The sequence below is a fragment of the Solanum pennellii genome, chromosome 1 (assembly GCF_001406875.1).
Source record: "Solanum pennellii chromosome 1, SPENNV200".
Lineage (NCBI taxonomy): Eukaryota > Viridiplantae > Streptophyta > Magnoliopsida > Solanales > Solanaceae > Solanum > Solanum pennellii.
Window position 1 is genome coordinate 100,418,437 of NC_028637.1, and position 25,442 is coordinate 100,443,878.

At 34.3% G+C, this 25,442-nt stretch overlaps 4 protein-coding genes across 10 annotated transcripts; 3 read left to right on the forward strand and 1 right to left on the reverse strand.

The window, feature by feature from the left end:
* The first annotated feature begins 201 nt into the window (after positions 1–201).
* On the forward strand, positions 202–7,558 carry LOC107006215 (E3 ubiquitin-protein ligase RFI2). The gene is made up of 6 exons (XM_015204826.2): positions 202–660; positions 1,787–1,956; positions 3,321–3,379; positions 5,643–5,668; positions 5,756–6,137; positions 6,581–7,558. The coding sequence occupies exons 1-6, from the start codon at positions 495–497 to the stop codon at positions 7,050–7,052; spliced, it is 1,275 nt and encodes a 424-aa protein (XP_015060312.1). The 5' UTR covers positions 202–494; the 3' UTR covers positions 7,053–7,558.
* An 847-nt stretch (positions 7,559–8,405) lies between these two features.
* On the reverse strand, positions 8,406–16,376 carry LOC107015372 (serine/arginine-rich splicing factor SR30). 7 transcript variants are annotated; one of them, XR_001456362.2, is made up of 17 exons: positions 16,266–16,376; positions 15,299–15,345; positions 15,030–15,118; positions 14,364–14,429; positions 13,582–13,656; positions 13,386–13,488; positions 13,238–13,284; positions 13,081–13,138; positions 12,336–12,385; positions 12,136–12,192; positions 11,936–12,054; positions 11,776–11,859; positions 9,436–9,568; positions 9,118–9,313; positions 9,010–9,043; positions 8,831–8,902; positions 8,406–8,740 (listed from the first exon to the last, which is right to left on the reverse strand). XR_001456362.2 is itself a non-coding variant. In XM_015215845.2 (15 exons), the coding sequence occupies exons 3-15, from the start codon at positions 15,111–15,113 to the stop codon at positions 8,726–8,728; spliced, it is 852 nt and encodes a 283-aa protein (XP_015071331.1). In that variant the 5' UTR covers positions 15,114–15,118; positions 15,299–15,345; positions 16,266–16,376; the 3' UTR covers positions 8,406–8,725. The 7 variants fall into 7 exon arrangements, 4 of the variants coding, with proteins under 4 accessions (XP_015071331.1, XP_015071145.1, XP_015071310.1 ...); XR_003578688.1 differs by having other exon boundaries at positions 9,118–9,568; positions 11,776–11,847; XR_001456359.2 differs by having other exon boundaries at positions 9,118–9,568.
* Positions 16,377–18,406: 2,030 nt separating this feature from the next.
* LOC107028491 lies at positions 18,407–19,153 on the forward strand. The gene is made up of 3 exons (XM_015229575.2): positions 18,407–18,567; positions 18,647–18,737; positions 18,845–19,153. Exons 1-3 carry the CDS (start codon positions 18,492–18,494, stop codon positions 18,978–18,980), a joined length of 303 nt encoding a protein of 100 aa, XP_015085061.1. The 5' UTR covers positions 18,407–18,491; the 3' UTR covers positions 18,981–19,153.
* A 2,458-nt stretch (positions 19,154–21,611) lies between these two features.
* LOC107008156 (60S ribosomal protein L22-3) lies at positions 21,612–23,663 on the forward strand. The gene is made up of 3 exons (XM_015207083.2): positions 21,612–21,756; positions 21,845–22,109; positions 23,240–23,663. The coding sequence occupies exons 2-3, from the start codon at positions 21,877–21,879 to the stop codon at positions 23,382–23,384; spliced, it is 378 nt and encodes a 125-aa protein (XP_015062569.1). The 5' UTR covers positions 21,612–21,756; positions 21,845–21,876; the 3' UTR covers positions 23,385–23,663.
* The last annotated feature ends 1,779 nt before the right edge of the window (positions 23,664–25,442 follow it).

Sequence of the window (25,442 nt, forward strand, 5' to 3'; positions counted from 1 at the left end):
ATAGAGTTGAAAGCGGTCAAATATGAATTTTTGGTAGTATTAGAAGTAAAGAGAGAGAGAGAGAGAGGAAATAAAAAAGAAAAAGAATATAATTCCGTAAAACAGGCGGTGAGGAGAGAGAAGATGTTTATAGGAAAATAGAAAGAAAAGAGGTTCACAGTTTTTGTACAGCCTCATCCCATCTTCTCTTCTATNAGAGAAGATGTTTATAGGAAAATAGAAAGAAAAGAGGTTCACAGTTTTTGTACAGCCTCATCCATCTTCTCTTCTCTCCTCTTCTCTTCTTTCCCCACCTATCACCAAACCGCTTCCTCAAAATTCCAAGACCCTTTTGCTTAGCCTTCTTAATCGGATTCTCCTCATCTTTTTTTTTTCTTACATACCCCTTTTTTTTTCATCAACAAAGATCAACGCAAGATTACCGTTTTTCTTTTTTTTTTTTTTTTTTGCTAGGAGTAAACCAAGTTGTTGTAGCTTGTGTTTGCCAGTAAATTATGGGATTGAATGATGTGGATCTTACGGATGACGGCGACGGAGGAGATGTTGGTGGAGGAGAAGACAAGGCATCGGTGGTTTCGTGTTCGATTTGTCTTGAAGCTGTAACCGACAATGGGGATAGATCCTGGTCGAAGCTTCAATGTGGACATCAATTTCATCTTGGTTAGTTTGTCTACCAATTTTTTTTTTTTGATTAACTAAACGTAATTGACACTTCTTTGTTTCATAAGCAAGCAAAAAACTTGTTGCTAGTTAAATTCCTCTCTGGATTGTCTGAGATCTGATTATCCCTAAAGTTGTGGACTTCTCTACTTCTTTTATTTAAAGAATCGTTGGTAAATTTTATGCAATCTCTTAACTTAAACAAGGGGGTCGAGCAGGTTTTGGTCTAATTTAGACCACAATTGCCTAGTAGACACTCATCCTCGTGTATTTGCCAAAATTGTGACAGCTGGGTAATAGAATTGAATGGACTTCATTAGACGATGATGATTATTCCCTTTACTTATCACTTAGGTTAGCAGTTCCAAAACATGGCATTGCATGCGTTAGTTGCCTGGGTGACTTGGGTGTGTTTTAAAGCAGCTCAGCGGTTGAAGTTGAAGGTACTGGGTTTCAGCTTAGCTAAATTGAAGAAATACCAAGAATGGCTAGACAGTCTAGGCAATTGTCAAACTTGATCTTTGTCCTATAGAACTCTGTTTAAAAAATTACAGTTTCAAGGATTTAGCAGAATTCTGTTAATAAAATTAAAAATTCAAGTATGTTATAGGAAATTGAGTACTTTATAACTTTGTAAGGAACAAGGAGCAAGAAAAGAGGAGGTCAATCCATAAAGAAAGAAAAAAGAAGTTGATTAATCAAAGGTTAAACTGATTATCATACCTGTATCATAAAGATGCAGTCTTTAGGCATTACGATGATAAATAAAAGAACCTTCAATCATACTTCTCTGTTTGGGATTGCTCCTGTCCAGTTTTGAGTCTTAACAATGATATTATTGCATGAGAATGTAGCCAGTTCTATGATTTTTGGATGCGAAGAAGGTTTTAGATGAAAACCAGAAAAACTAACGCATCAACTATGAAAATCAGGGGATAAAAGGTCTTAGTAATCTCTCCTTTTGATATCAACAATTATTGTTGTTGAATGTATTAGGGCGAAGAAGCAGGGGACTATGGAGTGTAGTAACGTATGCCTGTGGCGTCCTTTAATAACTTTTTAATGAGAAGAAAATGTGTGTATTTTATCTTGTTGACAACTCCGCATTCTGGCAATTGGTGTGCAGATTGCATTGGTTCTGCCTTTAACATCAAGGGGCAAATGCAGTGTCCCAACTGTCGGAAAATTGAGAAGGGTCAATGGCTATATGCAAGTGGTTGCCGTCCCCTACCAGATTTCAACATGGAAGATTGGGCCCATGATGAAGACCTATATGATCTGAGCTACACTGAAATGGTAAATATGAGTCATCTCTTACCTACTGTTCAGTAACTTAGACAATCTAACCATAAAAATATATTAAGAGTTTTGATCTATCTGGTTTTTATGCGGGATTCATTGGATGTTCCTGTTCCTTTTTCTTTTCCCTGATAAGGAACATTGGGGACATTCCTTTATCCGGACGTCATAAGTTTCTTGTGGATTTTGAATGACGTGGTTCTCCTACTGGGAACTGATTGAAGATTATTATTGAAGAAGTAGATAGACATGCCTCATCTGACCCAGAATTGCCTTTTCTTATGTTCTTGTGATATACTTTGTCTGTTTTGGATTGCTCAACTGCTTCAGTCGTGGTAGCTGTATCCAGTCACCCAAACCCGTACTGTTGGTTCATTATTTTCTTGGTAACAATAAATGAAGTTCTTTGAGCGTAGAACTGTTGATTTGGTATTACAAGAAATCTAAACAATCCAAGCAAAATATTTTTGATATATGAGTTTGCATTCGCTGACTTTGACAATTTAGGCTTATATAAACATTATTATTAATACAAATGGCCTATTAAAGTGTTCTCATGGGGCCCTTTGTTAAGATGTCCTCTCTGAAGTATTTGTTTGTGTTAATTTTTTGAGATTTGTGTCTTAGATATGTGATTTGCCTGCACATCTTGTCGGCCTGGGTTTGTCTTCACAATTTCCATGAAGCAATTAAGATAAATCCATAGTATAAACCCATAGTACAGGATATTCTGATCTTTCACATTTTTAAGAAAGTCATCTACAACAACTTATTGAAAGTCCAAATGTACACTGGATTTCTGAATAATTTGCCTAAAGAATTGCATCAGGTTATGAGGCTTGTTAGACCACATAAGTCTTAGGATTTGTCAACGAAGGGGCTCCATATTTTTGTCCATCATAATTACTGATTCTATCTCATCATGAATATCCACTTGAGAACACAATGCCTGTTAGTGTGGTAACTGTGTTAAATGCATAGCAACTGCGACATATGCACTGGCTGCTAGAAAGTTGGATGTGGGGACTTCCCATTTTTGAATGTAGTTGTCAATTATTTTTAGGAGCAAGAAACTACTGCAAATGGCGTGTGTGAAGTTCCATTTCTCCTGTGCTTTTACAAAAAAAAAAAATTCTCAATTTCTCCCAAGTCCTGTCAATTGCAATAGAGAACATTAAAAAGAAAATTCCTGTTCGGCTCATGAACATTTGTTATTGCATTAATATTGCCTAAATGTAGCTTTCGCTTTTCTGTTGGCGTCCTTTTCTTGTGTGATCTGCTTATTGTTGATTGCATTTGTTTTCAAGCCAAATATTAATTTTACTTACTGAATAATTTATTTCCTGTGCGTTGTTTTGCAGTCATTTGGAGTTCACTGGTGTCCGTTTAGTGGATTGACTCGACTACCAGCATCTTTTGAGTAAGAACAACTATACTCTGAATTTTTCTTTTTTACTTTGCCTTCTTTGGGCCGAGCATATCAGTTTTACTTTTTGGGTTGAGATTGATAGTCTTTTTAACCCTCTTGTGGTTTGTTACTGATAAGGCTGCCTCATTAGGGTAACTTGTAATCTTGAACTGTCCCTACAACAACATACCCAGTGTGTTCCCACAAGTGGGGCAATGTTGAAATGTCACTGTTCTGCTTATATAGCCTTTGAAAGAGAATACTGACATCCTTTATGTGATTTGTTTGGATTTCTGTTAGACTTGTTAATGGAGAAGGTCAATTTCCCTTGTCATAAAATATTGAGGTAGATTTGGCCATTTTGGTGGAAAAAGATATACTTGGAAGAAATGTGTTGGTGTGTGTATGCAGATGAAATGCTGGTGATACCATGATATAGTTCATCAGTTCCCCTTACATAGTTGAAGGGAAAATACATTTGCTTTCTTGCTTCTGTACATAAGCACTATGCAAGTGCTGTCTTATTTACCTTGTGAAGAGAGAGAAAGAGAGAGGACATACTGTTTTCATATACATATATATAACGACATGTCAATGAAATTTGCTTCTCCAAAAAAAAGAAAAAAACTAAGTTGCTTCTCTCCATCTTGCTAAATATATTACCAGCAAGGATAGCAGGTCTGGTAGTGTCCTCTGGGGTGGGGGGTTAAAACCAGGATGATCTTTTACCTAACAAGAACTGAGAGCCACATATTTTCTTTACCTTTTGAATTTTGAGTTGAGTTTGAATTCATCTCTTTCTATGCTATATTGAGGCTGAGTTTTGAGTTAAGTTTGACTACATTGTGTGAGGTGGAAGTAGTCCATTCATAGAGCATTTTACATCTTCCTAGATCTGAACACAGGCCTATTTAGCTAGTTTGAGTTCAGGATGTTGATGGGTTTGCTGTTGGACTAATTGCCTCAAGCATCTAAGTAGCTCACTGTTTGCAGAGGCCTTGAAATATGATATGCCTGTAGGTTGTTGCTTTCTTTTTGATGGGCAAAGAGTTGAGATTATCATTTCTTTTTTTGCCTCATGTGATTCTAGCAAATTTTACGTGAGTCAGGATAAGGAATATAAGTTCTTAAGATTTCAGCATCAATTCAAGTGGATCAAGCTTCTACACTGACCATTCAAAAGGCCCATATACAACATATCCAGTGTAATCCCACAAATAGGGTCTGATGTTAGTACATGATTTAAAAGAAAAAGAAGATTGAAGTCTTTTAATTTTCTCAAAATAAATAAGTAAAAAATTCTCAAAAAAAGATTGAAGTCTCTCAACTATTAGTTAGCATATCAGAGTGAACAAAGTATGCACTGATGATGTTCTGCTCTTTCACTGAGTTGTTCCCACTAACTCTGCAGTTGGCACGTTTCTATAGATTGTTGTCCCTAGAATTGGCTGCAATCTGTCTCTAGACTGAAGCTTGGAATTGTACCTCCATAATATTCCCTTAAAGGAGGATTCACCTTGGACCTTGAGGCTTATATACCACCAGCTACAAGCTCATTCGCCAATGTGTTTTGTACTTCCACTATCAGAACTGTTTCATTTGGACAATTACTGTTATTAGGGTTTGCAATTGGTTGATCGACATGCATTAAAGCTTTTCTTAGATGGGCTTGTGTAACACTCCCTTCGGTTTTGATGATGTTTTCGACACCATTCTACTAATAATATTATTTTATACAATTGCTTGCGGATTCCAAATTGAATTAATTTAGTAATCAAATTTGAACTTTGATGTGATGATTACTCTTATCAAACTACTTGTGTTAATTTTATTTCTTCATTAATGTTTTTTCCATTACCACTTGCACTTACATCATGAATAAATGAAATCAACATTTTTAAGTCTTTCTGCTGTATCACATGTGTTGGAGAGTATACATAGGATAATATTCCATGTGACATTAGAGTTCAACTGCGGATGCTAATACTTCCTGTTCTATGCCTGCTTGCCAATTGGTGAGCAAACTTTATGTGCCTGCCCTTGAGTTCCCTTTTATTTACACAGAAGAAAATAAAGGGTAGCTATGAGCTAATGATGAGAATAATTCCTCAACTTTCTTGCTGTTGATGGAGTAAGGTTTTTCTCCCCTTTTTTCTTGCTTTCGCTGTGCTGTAGATTTTGCTGCTTGTGTCATGCCAAGGCCCCCTTTGCTTCTCTTCATTTATTTTCTAATAATATATGATTCATCTGACCACTGCATTTCACTTGCCTACAGCGAAGGGGATCTTTCATCTAGTGCATGTAAGATTTCCGACTCTCTGTACTGCTGTGTTGTACCTCTTTTTTGTCAAGCTTCAATAATGAGAGTTTCTGTTACTACTTTTGTAGATCATGATCTTCTTGGTCAGCATGCTATATTTGCTGATCACACAGCTGTATCATCTGCTGCTCATCCATGCCCATATATTGCCTATGTTGGAATTCACCCATCATCCTCAAATTCGAGTGGAAGTATCAATGATGGTCCTAATTTTAACAATCACTGGACTAGTCCATCTGTTCCCAACGAGATACCTGCTTCTTATGCTTTCCCAGGAATGGATGTGCATTATCATAGTTGGGACCATCATTCTTCTTTCCCTATGGCAAGCAGTCGTGTTGGTACTGCTGATCAGTCCTCGGTTCCCTCTGTTACTCAGAGAGTTGCCAGAACCAATGCTGATATCCCAAGACCAGGATCTTTTGTCCCTCCATTCCTTGTTGGTCACGGGTATGATATGTGTAATCAAAGGCAATAAATTTCTTTCTGATTAAATAATTATCGAATTCTGATAAATATGGTTTCTAGTTTGTACCTCACAAAAAAAAAAAAGTTCCTCCTACATTCCTTTACCTTTTTATTCTGTTTGGTTGAGAGGTTATGTGAAGGAATGAGGGCTTTGAAGTACAGGGCCTAAAATGTAAGAAGAAGAAATGGGTATATAGAGTTTGAAGGAAATATTGAAAAAAAATTTAGAATTCAATTTACTCCTGCTTTAAGATAACTTGATTCAAGTCATTATGTGGTGCTACTTTTGGAAAATCCAAAGCGAGCAAAGTTTGTTTGTTAACTGCTGTTTTTGCCTTTTATATGTTTTCCTCAACTACTTGGGAGTGGGGAGGCATGTTGTTTTTGTACTGATATTCAGATTGTGATGTTCATCGCTTTTGCAGTTCTGCTGCCAGAGCTGGAAGTTCAGTTGCTTCACCAATGATACCTCCTTATCCTGGAAGTGTAGCTCGGGCTCGTGACCGTGTTCAAGCTCTTCAAGCATATTTTCAGCAACCAAGTAATTCACCAGCTGTACGCACTCCTGTTATGTCTGCTACTCGACGATCCAACAATCACAGAGGGTTGGCTCAAGTGGGGCCGGCTGCCTCATCATCTGATCAGGCTGGTGGCTTCTACTTCTATCCTTCAAGTTCTTCAGGAAGAAATTTCCAAGAAGCAGAAAATCCAGTATCAAACAGATATCACGCTTGGGAACGGGAACACTTGCCCACCTTCCCCTTGAGTCAGGTTGACAGAGATCCTATTTGGGGGCCATTTCATCACACAGGTGTTGGATCTGATAATGGTAGTCGATCTGGCAGCTTCCGCCCGAGACATGGGTCTGAGAGGATGCCGTCCCAGAACCGGTCATGAACTACTGTGCTGTTTTGATGAGAACTGTGATTACTTTGAATGAACCCAATTTATGTATGTTTTGAGAAAACGATCTAAAATGGTTGGAGTCTTGTCAATTTGGCAGGTTCAAAACTGTTTCGTGGCCATGAAAAGTGATCCCTTTCTGATGGCCATGAGTTGTGTGATGGGACCGTGGCGCCCTCTTGTTTCTGTGCTGTGGGGTATAAATAACATCACAATGTTAATGGCAAAGTTCAAGCTAGTGATTTGCCTCTTTATCTGCAGTGCTTGGTTAGCCATATTTCTGTCATATTAGTAAATGGTTTAAACATTAAGCCATTGATGAACCTGTTGAATGTAGTTTTGGTCAACAGAACCTGTTGTTCAGATTGGTCCTACGGTTGAAGCAACCACTGCATCCTTGATGGGTGACAGAATTAAAGCTATTAGACTGTTTTAAGTATCTAATATTTAGTGATAATGGATCTGTGGTGCATTTTGAATGAAATAATGCTTATTTATCACAAGTCTTTTCTGGGAAGAGCCAAACATAAGAAAAATAATAATGTTCAATTATGTCTAGACTTTTGCTGTGATGATTTTCCACGAACACTGTTTCAACCTTGTGGCGTTGCAAATCTTATTGCTCCTAACTACATTTGGTTCATGAAAACATAGACCTCAGAAATCGATAACTCATGAGCATCAGCGTGCTTTCGTGAAGTAATTTTCTTGTTAATTTTTTACTAGTGCCATTTTGTTTAAAACTAAAAATTCTTAGTTGAAAGATTTGACATGATACGAAATAAGAAAAGAGAAATTAATTGAAGGGTATTTTACATGCAAGTCTCCCTGTGAAATATCGTTGCACAAGAAGTCTCGTTATCAGTGAACTCGTATGTTAAAAAGTCTGGAGGAAATCGTAATTTTGATGTTGAACTTGTAAGATTTGAATAAAAAGATAATTGTGATCTGTTAATCCATAAGATGGTGAAGAGAATGAAGCTACATAGAATAATGGAGAACAACGCTATATATTCAGTGAGCCACAATCACTTTTTAAATTATAAACGTAATCAAATTTTTTATGAGATATTCGGGAAAAGCAGTTTTAAAATTATAAATGTTTTATGGGATATTCGTAAAAGCATTTTAAAAAGGAGAGGTAGCTTATTGTATACAAGGTGTTTGATGGAGCCCGATAGACACGCCTATTATAAGGTGGAAAATGATCCTTTGTATTGGCATTTTTTTGAAAATATAAACGTAACCAAATATTTTTATGAGATATCAGGAAAGGCATTTTAATGTGGAAGACTATTCAATCGAACGATACTATTTTTTTCTGACTCCATATTCTTAAAAACCGTCTTGACAGCAACACCAACGTTACCTCAGGTCTTCCTCCACGAATCTCATAGCTTAAAGGAAAAACATTTGATAATACAAGTGACAAATCACTGGTCATATGTAACAGATATACATCCTCAAGTTTTACTTAAACAGTTCAAGAAGCATGCATGGCCATAAAACTAGAACAAGTTTCTAAAACGGCAAACTAGCTAGCTAGTATTCAAAGCTCCATCCTTAAATGTTACACTGCGCTAAAAGCCAGTTCCTTCACATCCAGCAAGTCTGCATACATACTACTTTATTTTGGCTACAATCTCCCCTTCGTTTCTGTACAAGTCTCATTCCGATATCCCCTGGCATATAAAATCCTCAAGTGATGATCATGGAGATAGGTCTAATGATGACATGAACGATACAACCACACAATGACTATTCAATCATACCGAAGAGCGAGAATACGATTGGCTCCTGCTCCTGCTCCTGCTCGGGCTCCTTCCATGCCTCCAACGAGGCGGCTACAAGGCAGCAAAGATTATGAAAGCATACCTCATATACATGACTTAATATGCACAGTTGAACTTCAACATCCATAAAGAGGAGTTAAAAAGCTAGTACGACTTACAGGTGAAAGTGGAGATCTGGATCTTGATAGAGATCTGCAAAAACCCCAGAAACAATTATAGTTAGTTAATATCAATAGAATTCTGTAGCCAAAAGGTTCCAGAATGACCTTTCCCAAATGAGTCCATGCTACTTCCACGTCCATAATCATAGTATTTATCAAACAGCTGCCGCAATCTCTTAAATACCAATCACCCGACAAGGTCACATTGAAACATTAAACCATTTGCAACACACTTCCTAGAGGTTAGATGTCCAATTTATGGGAGCCATAACAATACAAATGCCTGCTCCAGCCCCACGCTCTAAAAACAAATACTTTTTATTTGTCTATTGGATGCGTTCCATGAAAGGATTAGCCCCAAAACAACTTGATATATTGTTGTGAGGTAGATCCACCTAAATAACATATTAAAATGCAATTTACCATACAGAGTTTGTCGGACATGCTCATCCACTAAATCAGGTTAAAGCCACAACCAAACGAGTTGTCTGAATTTGAGCACCATTAACCATCACCTGTCTATATAGCAATTCCCAGATCGCCGCGGAAGCCAGATCTAGAAAACAAAAAAGGCAATCTTTGTAATCATCTTACTAAACCAAAAAGCTGGTCCGCTCTGAAGGAACCCCCCATTGAAAGAACAGATAGAGGAAGAAGAGAACAATAAGAGAAGGAAACTGCATCTATTCTCCGTGGAATCTTAGAAAACCAGACAAGAAAGTTTAAGATTTCATCCACCAATATTATTGCTTCAGAGTTCTTTCACGATGTCATTCTCAAGTGGTTCTGTAAATCAACTTTTAAGTTGGAAATTCAAATTAAACAAGGCTATCCAATCGTTCAACTAGAAAGGCCCCAACTAACTAAATCCTTCCTCACAACTCAATTGATAACCAGAAAATATTCAATGAGAAACTACAAGAGTCGTGATGGTTACGCCCTGAACTCAATCTCCCCAAGCCCTCCACCCGCCAAAAAAACCCATTAATTCTCCTGATGTTCTCTTCTTTAACCATTCCTCCCCTACACCCAAAACAAGAGGAATTGTGGCGAGAACAGTGTATTGTTTTGCGAAAAACGTAAAACGATGGCAACCGTTCCTTAACAAAAAGAAGTTGGTATGCGAAGTACAATAAAATTGCTATACAAAAACATCAAAACACATGGGTCCTGGATACATATAATGCAACGGCGGTAACAACATACCCAGTATAATCCCTCCAAGTGGGGTTTGACGAGGGTAGGATGTATGTAAACCTTAACCACGNCAAAACACATGGGTCCTGGATACATATAATGCAACGGCGGTAACAACATACCCAGTATAATCCTTCCAAGTGGGGTTTGACGAGGGTAGGATGTATGTAAACCTTAACCATGACATAATAATCACAACACAAACAACTATATAGATGAAAATTAATATATAGCAATTAATTTAAATAATACAACTTAAAGTAAAACCACATAATCAAGTTCAAAACACTTTCCTTGAAAAAAACTATTTAGATGCAAAATATGCAATTATAGACATCTAACTCACTAGCTTCCTAGCTTCCTACACTAAGTTCCTCATTTCCTATTCCTAGTCAATTTCAAACTCTTTCATGACGCTTCTTTAATATCACTTTACAGGCTATATACCAAAGCATTTAATTAGCAGGTTTTGGTTAAGACTTGAGACACAGAATCTAGCAACATACACCGTCAGCATTGAACCTTACTTCAAACCTCAAGTGCCTCTAACAACATCGAGGAAAGAATAAAAAGTATGACGAGTCTGCAAAAGATATTTAAATCGGTAAGACGTACTAGGCAACAGTAAAACTACTCAGATTTCAGATTCTTCTAGATAAATAGAAGTTGAGGCATAGAGCTACAGAAAATGGACTTTACAAATCCATCAAACTCAAGCAAAAAAAGAGAGGTAGATCATCTTGTAGTCTCATTCTTAAAGAGGGGGACATCTCCTTGTGTAAGTTCTCATCCAGTAAGGACTCGGGTTGACTCTGATAACTTGGTGCCAGTAAAACTTCCCACATAACAGACCAGTCTATAAATTATAAGGTTCTCTCATTCGTCATTCTAATAGCACCAAATTTCCAATTCCTCATCTATCAACCGCACGATAAATGTCGAATTCATATCCCTCTCCAAGTATATATAATTATTTGGTCATTGCTATTCCTACAAACTTCCAGAAATTATGATATCATTCTATAGCTCACAAAAGAAAAAGAGAGACACTAGATGTACTTCTCCACACATTCTTGTGATACTACCACGAGTCTTTCGACTCTGCATATCACTGAAAATGGAACATCAAAAAAGGAGTGATTGATCAGCTAACCCATACATCATCACAGGAAATGTAGAAAACAAGCCACTGTGTAGAAAACTGTGAGTAGTCCTTTCTCCAACAGAGGTGTCAATTCTTTAACGAGTCAAAACCACGAAGATAAGCAGCGCTAAAGATGCAAACAATAGATTCTCCCAGTCAACCTGTGCTAGTAGTCCTCATGCAGAATTTCTATTAAGCAAGCATAGAAACACCACCAAGGAGGGGATAATTCTCAATTGAAGGGAAACAAGGATCCGAAGAAGAACACTAGCAACCAGACTGCATCTGGCAGACTTACAGAAAAAATTCAAATAGGGCAAACCCATATGCAATCAAAACACGAAATAGGAATGTTATGAACACATGATAATTTCGGAAGCATAAAAAATAAATAAAAACCTTGATGTGAAACGAAAAAGTACCTTGAAAGAGAGCGAGCAGGGGAAAAAGCCCTTGAGGGTGAGACAGACACAGAGCGACGAGAGTATTTACCCCTAGGAGATACACTGTCAACTGACTGTTAGAAAATACTAAATATTCTGGAGGTGCAAAGATGAAAAGAAGTCCGGAACCAAACCAAACCTTCTGCTCTGGCTGCTGTAGCTTCGTCGAGGACTCCTACTTCTTGAGTAACTTCTGCTTCTAGAATTGTATGGACTTGGACTCCTGGAATAGCTATGCCTCTTATCATACTTGTCCACCTAAATAGTAGGTAACTGAGTTAAATTGATGCATGAACACAGCATATGACCCAGTATTTCTACTAACAACAGAGAACAGACCCTAATATATGCTCGAGAGAATTGATTGCGAAACAGAGAGTCATCAAGTTTCTTTATCTGCAAAAGCAAGAAGAGGATACATGAGACTGACAGAGTATAGAACTTCTTAAACCACAAATTCATTATTATTACAGAGCAGAAAAAACCAGTGATGATGTTAAAGATCAAATAAGCAAAACTAAAGCCTTTATATAGCCTACCGCGTATCTCATATCATCATAGTTGGTATAGTCCACAATCCCTCTCATACCTGCAAAAATAGCAGCAGTTAACATCAACTGCTTCCAGTACAATGGTTACACATCCTTACAATTTTGTGCTTTAACTTATACAATGGAAGACAAAAAGAGTAGACATTTTCCTTTAATTGTCAAAAGCCTTGGCATGAAAGCAGTGTATAGAGATCTCGTGCCATACAATGTCTGTATAACTATATTTCCTGAAGAACTGGCCCTATCCCAAGTAACACTTCTAAGAGCCATGCTTCTCGAGTCTTTTTACGATAAAAGCAACAGATGATCAAACCTGATTTGTGTCAATTTGTTATGTTCGCCACTCCTTCAGCAAAAATGTCTAAAATACTATGTTCCAATTTTTTTTGTCTTACTTCCTATTTTGGTATATCTTCAAAAAGAACACCATTTACCATATTTAATATTACTCTTAACATCCATCATCTAGGATGACATGTTTAGGACCACAACATTCAAAGAGCACTTTAGTAAATTATACACATCTTTAGTTTAAGATCACAAGATTTAGAAGTTATATATATTTTTTTTACTCCATGCCAAGTCAAAACTAATACAAACAAATTGAAATGGAGAGAGTATAACTTTAAAACAAATGTACATTTCCATCCTTGAGAACATATATGGATGAATCGAACACATCAAGAATTGACGAAATGCCACCACAGAAACTCCCACAGTAAACCTAACTCACCATCACGATCTCGGAAAACTTGAGAGAAGCAGACATCTCCAGCTCGTCGCATATGATCCTAGCAAAATCAAGTAAGAGAAACCACATTGATCCAAAGCTCTAGCAAGTTCCCAACTTTTTTACTGATCATAACATGACAGCTGTTATAAATTCTAACCTTCAAGTCTTGCCATGAAGCAGAAGACGGTAGTCCAGAGACCAATACTGAAAATATTTACATTTTAGCAAGCAAGATAAACCATATGAAATAAGTTTAACTTTCAAGGAGGCGAAAATCACGAAAACACTATCCAAATCAGGCTAACCGCGATAGTCAGAGCGCCTAGAAAGTCCACTGCGACTCGCACTACTGTAACTACTGTGGCGATCATATGATGATGACCCTCGCCCACCATGTGCAAGTTCAACCTACAAAGATGATTATAAACAACAATATGGTAAAATTATCCGACTTCCAACATCACCACATCACCAAGAGAGGAGGGGTGTGAGACAACTAACTCGCAAGCGATGCCCGTCAAAGTCATAGCCATCACGCCCACGGATGGCATCATCAGCATCACGAGGATCTTCAAACTGGAAAATACAAAAGGAATGACACCAATTAGATCTATCGGAAATTCTGTAGCATAAAGAAACGTATGCAGAAAATTGAGCTATCTCCCGATACAATAAGGGATTCTTTGGTTTAAANTGGAAAATACAAAAGGAATGACACCAATTAGATCTATCGGAAATTCTGTAGCATAAAGAAACGCATGCAGAAAATTGAGCTATCTCCCGATACAATAAGGGATTCTTTGGTTTAGAGGCCACTTACGCCAGGATTCGTAATGTAAAGATTAAGAATACAAGGATTGCATAATGCAGATTACTTCTTGTTGGTATTTAGTTTGATCAGGTTACATATTAATAGTATATGTGTAAAATTTTAAAACATATTTTGCTTTAAAAAAAAAAATTAACTATTATGAATGATATTCTTGGCATTTTTAAATCCATGTATTACAGATACACATATTTTTATTTCTCATTTTATCCCACATAAAATGATTCCCGCATAACTCATGCATGTATTATTATAACGAAAACAAAAGGGAACAACTAGACAGTGTATTAAGTAATTCTTGCTTTTCTGTGGAGACTAAGATCAAACTCCAATCAAATATTGTGTAAACTAAAGTTGATTTTTATGTGGGGATATATCTCCAAAACCCCTAATAGAATGATTCCCAAGGGAAAAACTAACATCTTAGCGATTCAACTCTTAGAAAAGAACTCACCTCTACGAACGCATAACCAGGTGGTCTAGGTGGAACTTTCAAATCAATTTCCACAATGGGACCATACTGCAAAAAATCACCAAGAAAATTCAGAAGGTAAGTCAATACATATCAAAAAAATCCATAACTTATAATATATCTCAAGGAAATCTACCTAGGAATCAACCAAGAGCAATTACATTACTGAACATAATGACAGAAAAACTTGAGCAATAAATTTAAAACATCTCTAATTTATATTGCATTGCAAAGTTGTGTGGCTTCTCTATTAGGAAAAGAACACCAAAAGTACCAAATTAGATGGCTTTCAGGAGCTACTTGGAAAACTGAAAGGCTGAATGAGTACTGTGACAATAATGGAAGCTCACTGAATAGGTCCGAACCACTGAAGTCACACTCTAAAAAAGCAAAAGAAGATGACTATGCTTTCATTTGAACGTGATTTGGATAAAAGGAGCAACTTATTTCCCTCTGTGTTAATCAAATTCGTTCATCCTCCGATCCATCCAAAAATACAACTTCTCGTGGAACCTATTGTAGCTTTTTTAGGTGGCATGAACACAAAAGGGGCAACAAATTGAAGGTAAATGTATAGATTAGTGATAGCGAGCACATGAAATTGGATACAATGTATTTTTCCAGCAACTAGTAATTTATCTAACTAACCTTGTAAAACAAATCTTCTACTTCTCTCTCCCGAATATCACCAGGAAGATTTCCAACGTAGATAGTCCGACTTAGACGACCCATATTGCCTGAAATCATTACCCAAAAAAATAAGCAGCTTGTTCAAACATTGGAAGTGGTAATGTGGACAATTCTTTTTAATTTATCTAGTAAAGTAAGATTTAAGTGGTAATGTAGACAGTCAAGAATTCAAATAAGAGAAGTTTATTTTCTTTTTCTTTTTTGGTTTGGAGGGAGGAGAGGCTTACCAAAGTTGACTGAAACTCATCCGTGAAAGACTTAAGGAATGGCCAAACTAAGGAAGGATAAAACAAAGAAGAAAAGTAAAGTAACATCGCAACAAAATGCAAGAAGATAATCTGAAAACTATAACAGTTCTTGATTTGTTAAAGAAAAGCTTCTACCATAAAGAATAATGTTACAAACACCAAATCCAAATGAAGTTTTATAGAATATAAGAATCCAAGTAGCAAAAACCATAAATTTATCAATCTAAATCATTTTTCTACATAAAGAAACAACAAACACCAAAATCAAAACGAAGTTTAATAGAATATAAGAATCCGAGTAGCAAAAACCATAAACTTATCAATCTAAATCGATTCTTAAAGATTATGCTCGTCAGCAATAGTAGTCACATCAAACATCAGATATACAAAGAAATAACTTCCGAAGATATTTTCCAACAGGTTCCATCAAAAGGGAGAAATAACTTCCGATCATTTATGACTCAACTCTCAAGTCATTTTTCTTGCACTTACTATCAACATTTATACCTAAAAGTTTCATCAGAACAATACCAAAATTTTTAATATTATGGATAGTTAATATCTAATACTAACTTTTAGGGAAAACAGTCATCACACCAACACATACGTTAGAAAATTATTTTCCATTAAAAAAAAACGTGCCAAACATTCAAATAACCGCCGATTAACAGTACCGGGAGACGGAAATCAAGAAATTAAACGAAATTCTTTACTGATATATAATCCTTTATATATTTAAACTGTTCTTATTGTAAGTTCTTGATTATGATCGCATCAAAAACAATAGAAAAACCCTAAAGATTCTTCAAGAACTAGGAAATCAAAAATTATGTGTCACATAGAAAACAGAGTTTGCATAGACAAAACAGAGAAGCAATGAAAAATTATAGCATGTTATTTTGACCTAATAAATTGGATTAGGAGAAGAAAAGGAGAAGCAGCTTACCTTGAAGATATACAACGACGAGAGGTTGCGTAGAAAAGCAAAAAAAGAAGGAAGATTAGAGTAGACAAAATAAATACAAATGGTTTTATTTTAGAAGATGCGCGGAACTTATATATAGGAGAAAAATAGTCGCTATCGAACGCTACGTCTAGAAACTTTCCTAAATCTAAACACGTCAATACATGACATCTGTCCTAGGACACTTACGAATATTTAATGATAAAGTAACTCATAAGGAATAAGATAAGTGGGAAATAAAATATACTTTTCCAATGGGATTAGATTATAATTATTCTTCTCTCGTCTATCTTTCGATTTTATATTAAATATAGGAGTGTAAATTTTTTTTTCAGAATTAATAGTGTTTAATAATTTGTCAAGAATAGCATAATAAATTTTCTTATTGTTTTCAACTATTTGATAATTGATCCTTCTTCATGTGTCTTATTATTGTTATCTTAAGCAAGTCCTAGAATTAAAGGTTAATATTTAATCACTGTAATAGATACCATTAATCTACAAATATAAATTCAATTATTATTCAATGCCATAAGCAAACACCAGCATAGAAATTCTTAGAACCAGAGGCGTATTTAGGAGGGGTTAGTGGGTTCACGCGAATTCATGTTCTTTATTCTGAAATCAAATATAGTAGGGTTATATTAGTTAAAAAGTACTTAATTATAGATGTGTAAATCTATATTTGAAGCGTCATATAGTGTCGTGCGATGATTAGATGCAGGTGAATTTAGAAATTTGAACCTTTTATTTATCTTGTTTTGTATTTCTTTTTAAAAATTAGGTAAAGTCTCTTATCTAAGTGGTTTGGATAGATAAAAAATAATTTTATATTTGTATTTTTAAAATTTTAATGATTTTTTAATGCTTAAACACATGAATATCAAACTAATTAATTTTTTATTTTAGATTCACATTTCTTAATAATACATTCATAATCTAGCTTAGAATATACGCATAATGATTGGTTAAGAGAGAGGATGGTGAACTCTTATAAAAGGATAAAAATATAGCATAAGCAAGTAATGAGAGCACAATATGATCAAACAACTCAATTCAAATGGTTATAAATAGTTTGAATAAAAACTAATAAATCTGACCATACAAGTCATTCATATCAATTTCTCCAATTGCCGCCCACTAATAAGAAACTGTTAGAACAAATGAACAAGAATGATAAAATTACAAGGAATACAAAATAATTTTTGCTTGGCTTAGAGGCATATTAATACGTTTCTTGAAGATAGTTAGAGTCTTTTCCATGAGCAATCGGAAGAATAAATAACAACTCTATCTTCGAGATTCAACTAAGCCACAAAACAAGTAGCATTCGAAAATGTTGTTCTTCTATTCTTGAATTGGTGATTTCACCTTTTGATCAATGTCTCACAAGTGTTTTCAAGGGAAAGTACTTTTGTTTGAATGCTTATCTTTTTCAACCAAAAGAAACTCAATTTATAGGATAAAGAGATTTGCAAGAAAAAGATTTTTAATTAATAGAATTTATTAGGTTCATGAATTGGAAACAAAAAATTTATCTTTCAAAAACCCATAACGTAGAATTAAAAAAAGCTTCTTGCAAATGTTTATAACAAAGAATTAAATAAATGAATGTTACAACTCACATTCATGTATTTGTTATTTCAAAACGGATGAATTTGTTTCAAAATTAATTGAAACACTAACTCTTACAGAAACCACCAAATAAATTCTTTTTGATAACTTATTTAAAGCATTTACGAAATGTTCTAAGATCGATCAAAAAATTAAAGTTTTTCTAGTCTTCAATATTTTCAGAAAAAAATGACCGAAATAGGATAAAGATAAATTGGCAAAGTTAAAAACACATGTGAAATTGTCAGCTACACTACTTTATTTTCAAGCACAAAAAAATTATTATTTATTAAAAAATAATAAAAATTGTTATTATTGGTTATATTATTATTATTAAATCAAAAACAAGAGGACAAGTGTTTTGTCAAGTCTTTTGGTGGCATATTGAAAAAAAAAAAACTACTACTTTTTTCACATGCTAAAAAGATGCGGATCCCGTTGCTTCTCGTGTTGCAAATTTCACTCTTCTTTCTCCTTCCATTTCTCTAACCGCAAAATGCAAATATAAAAAGCACGATTGGCAAAACAATTTCATTATTTCTCTTACAAAAATAAAAATAAAATTAGATTCTCCATCTTTGTCCTGTTCTAAAGATGGATGCATCTAATCAAAAAACCAGCTTTGAATCTGCTAGGGAATGGATTTCTGACCACAAGCTTCGCACCGTCGGTAATTTTTCATTTCATTTTTTCAGATCTATTTGCTGTTAATTTGAAATTCATATTGATTTGGATGAATTTTCCCCAAGGATCTCTGTGGCTAAGTGGAATAGTGGGATCGGTGGCGTACAATTGGTCAAAACCCAGCATGAAAACCAGTGTCAGGCTCATCCACGCTAGGTACCAATTTCTCATATATTAATTCTCCATTTTCTTATAATTAGATTTATTATTAGGTGTCATGTTTGTTGCCAACTTTAATATTTTTTTTGTTGATGTGAAATAAGATTGCACGCACAAGCACTTACACTCGCCGCATTAGCCGGTGCAGCAGCAGTTGAGTATTATGATCACAAAACCAACGACAATGCCCAACGATATCCCAGCTTTGTCAACATGAATTCATTTGCACAGAAGAAATGAAGCAAGGAATATTCATGAATTTTGTAAATTTTTATGTCAAAATTATTTGTGGTAACACCAGCCCTATGCTAGGTTCCTGATATGTTTTTTGTAATCGATGTTTTGAATAACAAAATACGAAAACATAGAGAATTTTTCCTATCAACTAGTAGTTTTTGCTCAGATTCATTGAATGAATGGATAGAATTATAGCTGGTTGAAATAAATAATTTAAGGTCCTACAAAATTGTATAGTCATACTTCCCTTTTGATTCAATTCTAATTTGGCTGTTAAAAAAAAGTTAGAAAATACTTGACAGAAGTATAGGAAAGCAAAAGAGCAATACGAGGAACCTTGAGTTTGATCGAGTATATCACTTTCCATGTTGTTGACGATTTGATTCCTCATATTAATAATTCTCTTATTTTTTTTAAAAAGATTAATATGCATGAACAACAAGTGTGAGTTTACTGTAACAACAACATATCTAGAACAAAACTAACACAATTTATGTGAGTTCCTGAATCAAAAGGGCAAAGAAAATTGTCAAAAATTTAAATGGCACATCAATTTTTTTAAATCAAAAAAGCTAAATCGCTTCCTTGACTGCCCTTTTGTAATATTTTTATCCTTTTGACTTCGAACTCCAATTTATGTTTATACGGTACAATTGTCAATCAACAACAATTTTAGCAAAAACAAATCCTTAAATATTATTAAAACAATTTTAGCAAAAAAACAAATCCTTCAATATGATTAAAAATAGATACATATATCTGAAACATAAACTGATTTACAAAAAAACAATTTCCTAGAAATTAAATTACTCTTATAGTATATTATATAAAATCGTAATTAAATTTTGTCAATCCTTTAATTGAAGATTTGGGAAGAATATTAATAAAGAAAACATTGAGGGTAAAATGACTTTCGTCTAGTTGATAACAGCAACAATGATAATCTATACCTATTTGATTGGTGAAGTTCATTAATAACAAATTAAGTCCTTGGTTGTTATATATAATTATCGTGAAAGACTATATATGTGTGTAATAATAAAAGAAGGGGTTGGATTTTAGTTTTTTTTAGTGTATTTTGATGTAGAATAGACATAATGAAATGAACCTATATTAATTTGTAATAGGATTGCTCCTATATCACAACTTGTGTATGACCTATTAGTGAAAATCACGATAAGCAACAATGTTTCAAGAATGTAGTGTAACAGATATGATATTCAACGACAACATTGTTCGGTTAATAAAGATTAAAAACTTCAATAATTATTTTAGGCGAATTTTGAAATAACGATAAGGTTATTTTTGTATGATCTATTATGAATTTGAGTCGTGAAAACTATCATTATTGTTTTAGAATAGTTTGTCTACATTTACACACCTAAGGATGCGAGTTGTGATCCTTTTTCAAACTCCGCTATCTCTATGTGTTTTGTGCACGAGACTTCTCCTTTAAAAACATAAATTTTTCTTGAACTTATTTCGAAAAGTGAGTTGCATGGTTAAACTATTATGACAATTTATTACATACTCAATCTTGTTTTAAGTGAATTTAATACCCTCCCCCTCCCCTAGTAGATAAAATGACACATAAAGTGTCTTCACCTTCCTTTAGGTACGTAAGAAGAAGAAAATTTATATTGAAATGACAAGTTTAAACAAATGACATTATTCTATTGGTCATTATATAATTAAGAATTATAATTTCTAATATATTAATTATAAATACATATATCTGAAACACAAGCTGATATATAAAAAACAATTTTCTAGAAATGAAATTATTATAATTATTATATAAAATTGTAATTAAATTCTATTGATCCTTTAATTAAATAGTTGGAAAGAAAACTAATAAAGGAAACATCTATAATAAAATGACTTTGGTCTAGTTGAAAACATCAACAATGATAACTCTACTTATTTGATCGGTGAAATCCATTAATAACAAATTAAGTCCTTGGTTGATATGTTGTGCATTATTGAATTATATCTCATATGATATATATACTTATCGTGAAAAAACTATATATGTATAGTATATTTATTAAAAAGAGGGGTTGAATTTATAATTATTTTTTACAAAAAATTGTAAATTCTTTTTAGTGTATTGAGATGTAGAATAGACGTAACCAATCAATGTATGTTGATTTATAATGGGATTGCTCCTATATAACAACTTGCGTATGACATATAAGTGAAAATCAGGACAACAACAATGTCTCAAGGGCATAGTGTAATAGATATGACATTCTAACAAGAGTTTTCGGTTAATAAAAATTGAAAACTTCAATAATTATTTTAGGGAAATTTTAAAGTAACGATAAAGTTATTTTTGTGTGATCTATATATGTCATGAATTTGAGTCGTGGAAGTAGTCAATATTGCTTTAGAGAAGTTTGTCAACATTTACACCTCGAAGGATGCTAGTTGCGATCCTCTTTCAAATTGCGCATTCACTATGTGTTTTGTGGACGAGACTTCTCTTTTATATTTTAATATATTTATTAGTTTAATATATAAAATAATTATAAATTGACCAATTTACTCTTTCTATCACTCTTAAGTTATCCCCAATTTACCCTTCTTAGTATAGACTCTAGATTCTTACTAATAATAATGGGCCTTGAGTGGACTCATAACATTAGCCCAAAATGCTGATGGACCGCAACGACGGTCCACAACAGAAAATCACGCCCAGTAATATATAAACCCCGCGCTCAGAAACCCTAGCCATTTCTCTTCTCATTATTCCTCCCAAATTGCCGCAGCTTTTCAGGTCAGTTATCTGATTCCCTCTTCTTAATTTCATTCCACAGTTCGATTCTTTGATGTGTGATACTTATATGTTTTTCGTGGAAATGCAGGTAGGTTTTTATCCTGTTAATCGTCGGAGAAGATGAGTAAAGGAAGCAGCGGAGCCACCAAGGGTGGGAAGAAGAAGGGAGCCACCTTCGTGATTGATTGCGCAAAGCCTGTTGAGGACAACATCATGGAAATCGCCTCTTTGGAGAAGTTTCTTCAGGAGCGCATCAAGGTTGGAGGAAAGGCTGGAGCTCTTGGTGACTCCGTGACTGTCACACGTGACAAAACCAAAATCACCGTCACCTCCGATAGCACCTTCTCCAAGAGGTAAGGCTTCACCTTTGTTGTTGACCCATGCTTCTATCCTTTGTATGTTTATGGAGATACCGAACTGTTACTTTTTTGAATGCTGTGGCGAGTACAAGTTCTAAATTATTATAAGTTGGTGATGCTTTTTGATTATTAATTAAGATTTATGGATAGTCTCGATGTCCTAATTTGAAACTTCAATCCATTGTTAATTTTCTATATAAGGTATGCCTTATGAAGAACTAATGACAGGATCAGATGTGTTGATGATAACTAGTCTTTTGGTGTATATTTCTATCCATATATTTGGAGTTTTAGACACATGGAAAATGTGAACAGAAATTATGTGGAGTTCATTAAAAGAATTAAATTTAATACACAAAACAATAAAGTCGGCGGCTAAGGACGGTTAAATTACCTGTGTTGGATAATTGTACGTATTAAGCAAAACAGAATAAAGTCCTTGGATAATTGAACTTCGAAAGGTGACTGGTGGATGTACTATTGTATCAAATCCATTGGATAACATAGTGTTGGTTGGCATAAAGGTGATGCTGAAGTTTGTAGATGATCTTGTGCCTGGGTTCTGTTACTTCCATATGCAGTGGCAGATAGCAATTTATTGTGTAGTGCAGTGTAGAGTAATTCAACAAAAGTTGCTTTTCACTTCAGTGGATCATGTTCTGTGGTCTCTTTATTTATTTGTCTTTAACTAAAAAACAAAATTGGAGTTGATATACTTTTGGCAACGTTAAGGTCCAGAGCAACATCTTTGTTGGATTCATTTGTTAAAAGCTTGCTTGGCAATTCAATTTACGGTCTTATTATACTGCATTGCTTTTTGTGGATAATTTTTTTTTTGCAAATTAGGCTCATGATAGGGAATTTAATATCTGACAAACGAAATTCCCATACTTTTGTTTCATTTTAATCAGAATTCAGATTGATTAATCCTGTTGTAATTGCCAGCTAGTGCCTATTTTGCACTAAAGGGGGTGTCTTAGCTGCCCCCGTCATGAGAGCTTATTTTCACTGTAATTTTGGATATTATAACTGTTGTGATTTGCCATATTTTTCTGTAGCTTTTTGTTATAAAATGTTTATTTATACATTGTGTTCTATGTGGTAATGTTTGCTTTTTTGACCAGGTATTTGAAATACTTGACTAAGAAGTATTTAAAGAAGAACAGTGTCCGTGATTGGCTTCGAGTAATTTCCTCAAACAAGGACCGTAATGTTTATGAGTTGAGGTACTTCAACATTGCTGACAATGAGGCTGAGGAGGAAGATTGAGAAGCTTGAATTGGTCAGCTTGATAGAACGTCCTTTGTTGAACTTTAGTTTTGTAGCTCTTCATTATCTGGATTATTTTGCCTTGTGAGACGTTATTTACAATTTTGTCAACGAAGTTATAACTATGCTCTTTGCCCCTAAATGTTGAATGTGATTAGCTAGCTATGTTGTAGTTGGTTGATATTTCTCCTGCAATGTTTTAGGGGCGTGTTATCAATCTTCTCCTATTGTTTTCTAAACGTTTGCTATTTAGAGATTGCAAGGATACTTGCTGGTTAACCGCTTTTGCACTGCATTTGCAAGATTATGGTTTACGTCATCAGTACTTAGCTTGGTTGGTGGAAAATGTGCTAAGTTGCTGTCTGACGTTCCCAAATTGTTGTAGGTGAACTTTGTAGACTGCGGGCTTTGATATCTTTGTTGCATATATAAAGAAGTTCAATTCATTATAGTATTAATTGAAGTAGACCAAAATCTTTGGAAGCTAAGGGACTTCAACTATTATTGGTTAAGTCAATACAATACTAGAGTAATATTAGGAAGTATTGATAACATGCGATATCTTTTTATTTCGAACAAGTTCTTTACCTCTGCATGCACTTGTTATTATATTTATCTTCAACCTCAAATTTTATTTGTGTTATAGAACTTGGAACAGATCGTACCAATACCACAAACATACAGTGGAAACTCCCCGTTATTTATAGCGTTGGTAACTAGGGTTGATCGTCATGCGGCTTGTTGTAATTTAGGATTCTTGCTATTACAAAGGGGCACCGAGATGGGTTCCCACTTTTCCTGTTAGAGGAGTATTTTAGACATTTTGAACTTGGATATAATTGTTAGTTTCATTACCCGGTCTTAGATGCAAAAAGAAAAATAGTAACACGCTTCAATCTTTATGACATGGGTTGAAAACCTGAAGTAGGGGTATGGGTGGGTTGGATTGACGTATGAGTTATTAAAAGGGAAAATTACGCAGTTACGTAAGCTTATACTATTTAAATTGTAGCTATAATTTGTTATAATTATCACTCGTGACTAACATTTATATATTATTATGTGGGCTGACTTCGAGTTTGTATAATTAGTTACATTTGTATATTTATAATTCGTCGTATTTGTATAATTCCCAACTAACAAGTCTTCGTTTGAGTTGTCATTATACACATAAATCTTTTTGTGTATAACTTTTTAAAGTTTGTATAAACATGCAGTTTTTGGATTTTGTATAATATAATATATAATGTAATTTGTATTATACATTTTGTATACTTGTTTAAAGCTTATACGTTTATATTTGTATCAATTCGTCATTTTAAGTTTATTATATTTGTATAACTTCAGACTTTATATCATCCAATTATTAAAAAAAACACTTGAATTTTAAAAATGTACTTGCGAATTATACAAACAATATACAAATTATTGTCCTCTCTCGCTCGCCTCTCTCCTCCCTTTCTTAATCTCTCTCTCCAGAATATACAAATACATATGTATAATATTCAATAATCAAACCAATATACATATATACAATTTACCTCTTTCCGACTCTCTGTCATCTTTCGCTCGTCTCTCTCCTCCCTTTCCCAGTCTTGCTTGCCACAACAAACTATAATTATGGAGTATAATTAGGTTAATTTTGAGTGGCTATATACGAAAGTTACTCTTATTGGAATAGATTGAAATAGAAATTGAAATGGGCTATAACCTGTTCAAATTTATTTTGGGCTAAAACTTGAATTGAGTCATAACCTTTTTTGACCTACTTAATCTCAATAATTTCAACATATTTGAAATCATCTGTTTTTTAAACACAATTTAAATTTCAACTCAAAAAAATAATAAATAAAAAAAGTTACAAATGAATTGAATCCTAGAGAATATAAGATACATAATAATTCAACTTTCAATATGAAACATACATTATATCAATGCAAATAAAAAATATTAAAACTGATTAAGTTGGTGATTAAATTTTGCTCAATTGAAAAGTTATTTTAAAATGTTTTAGGTTGAAATTGACTGGATTCAAAATATTTTGGAAGCTCGAACCAC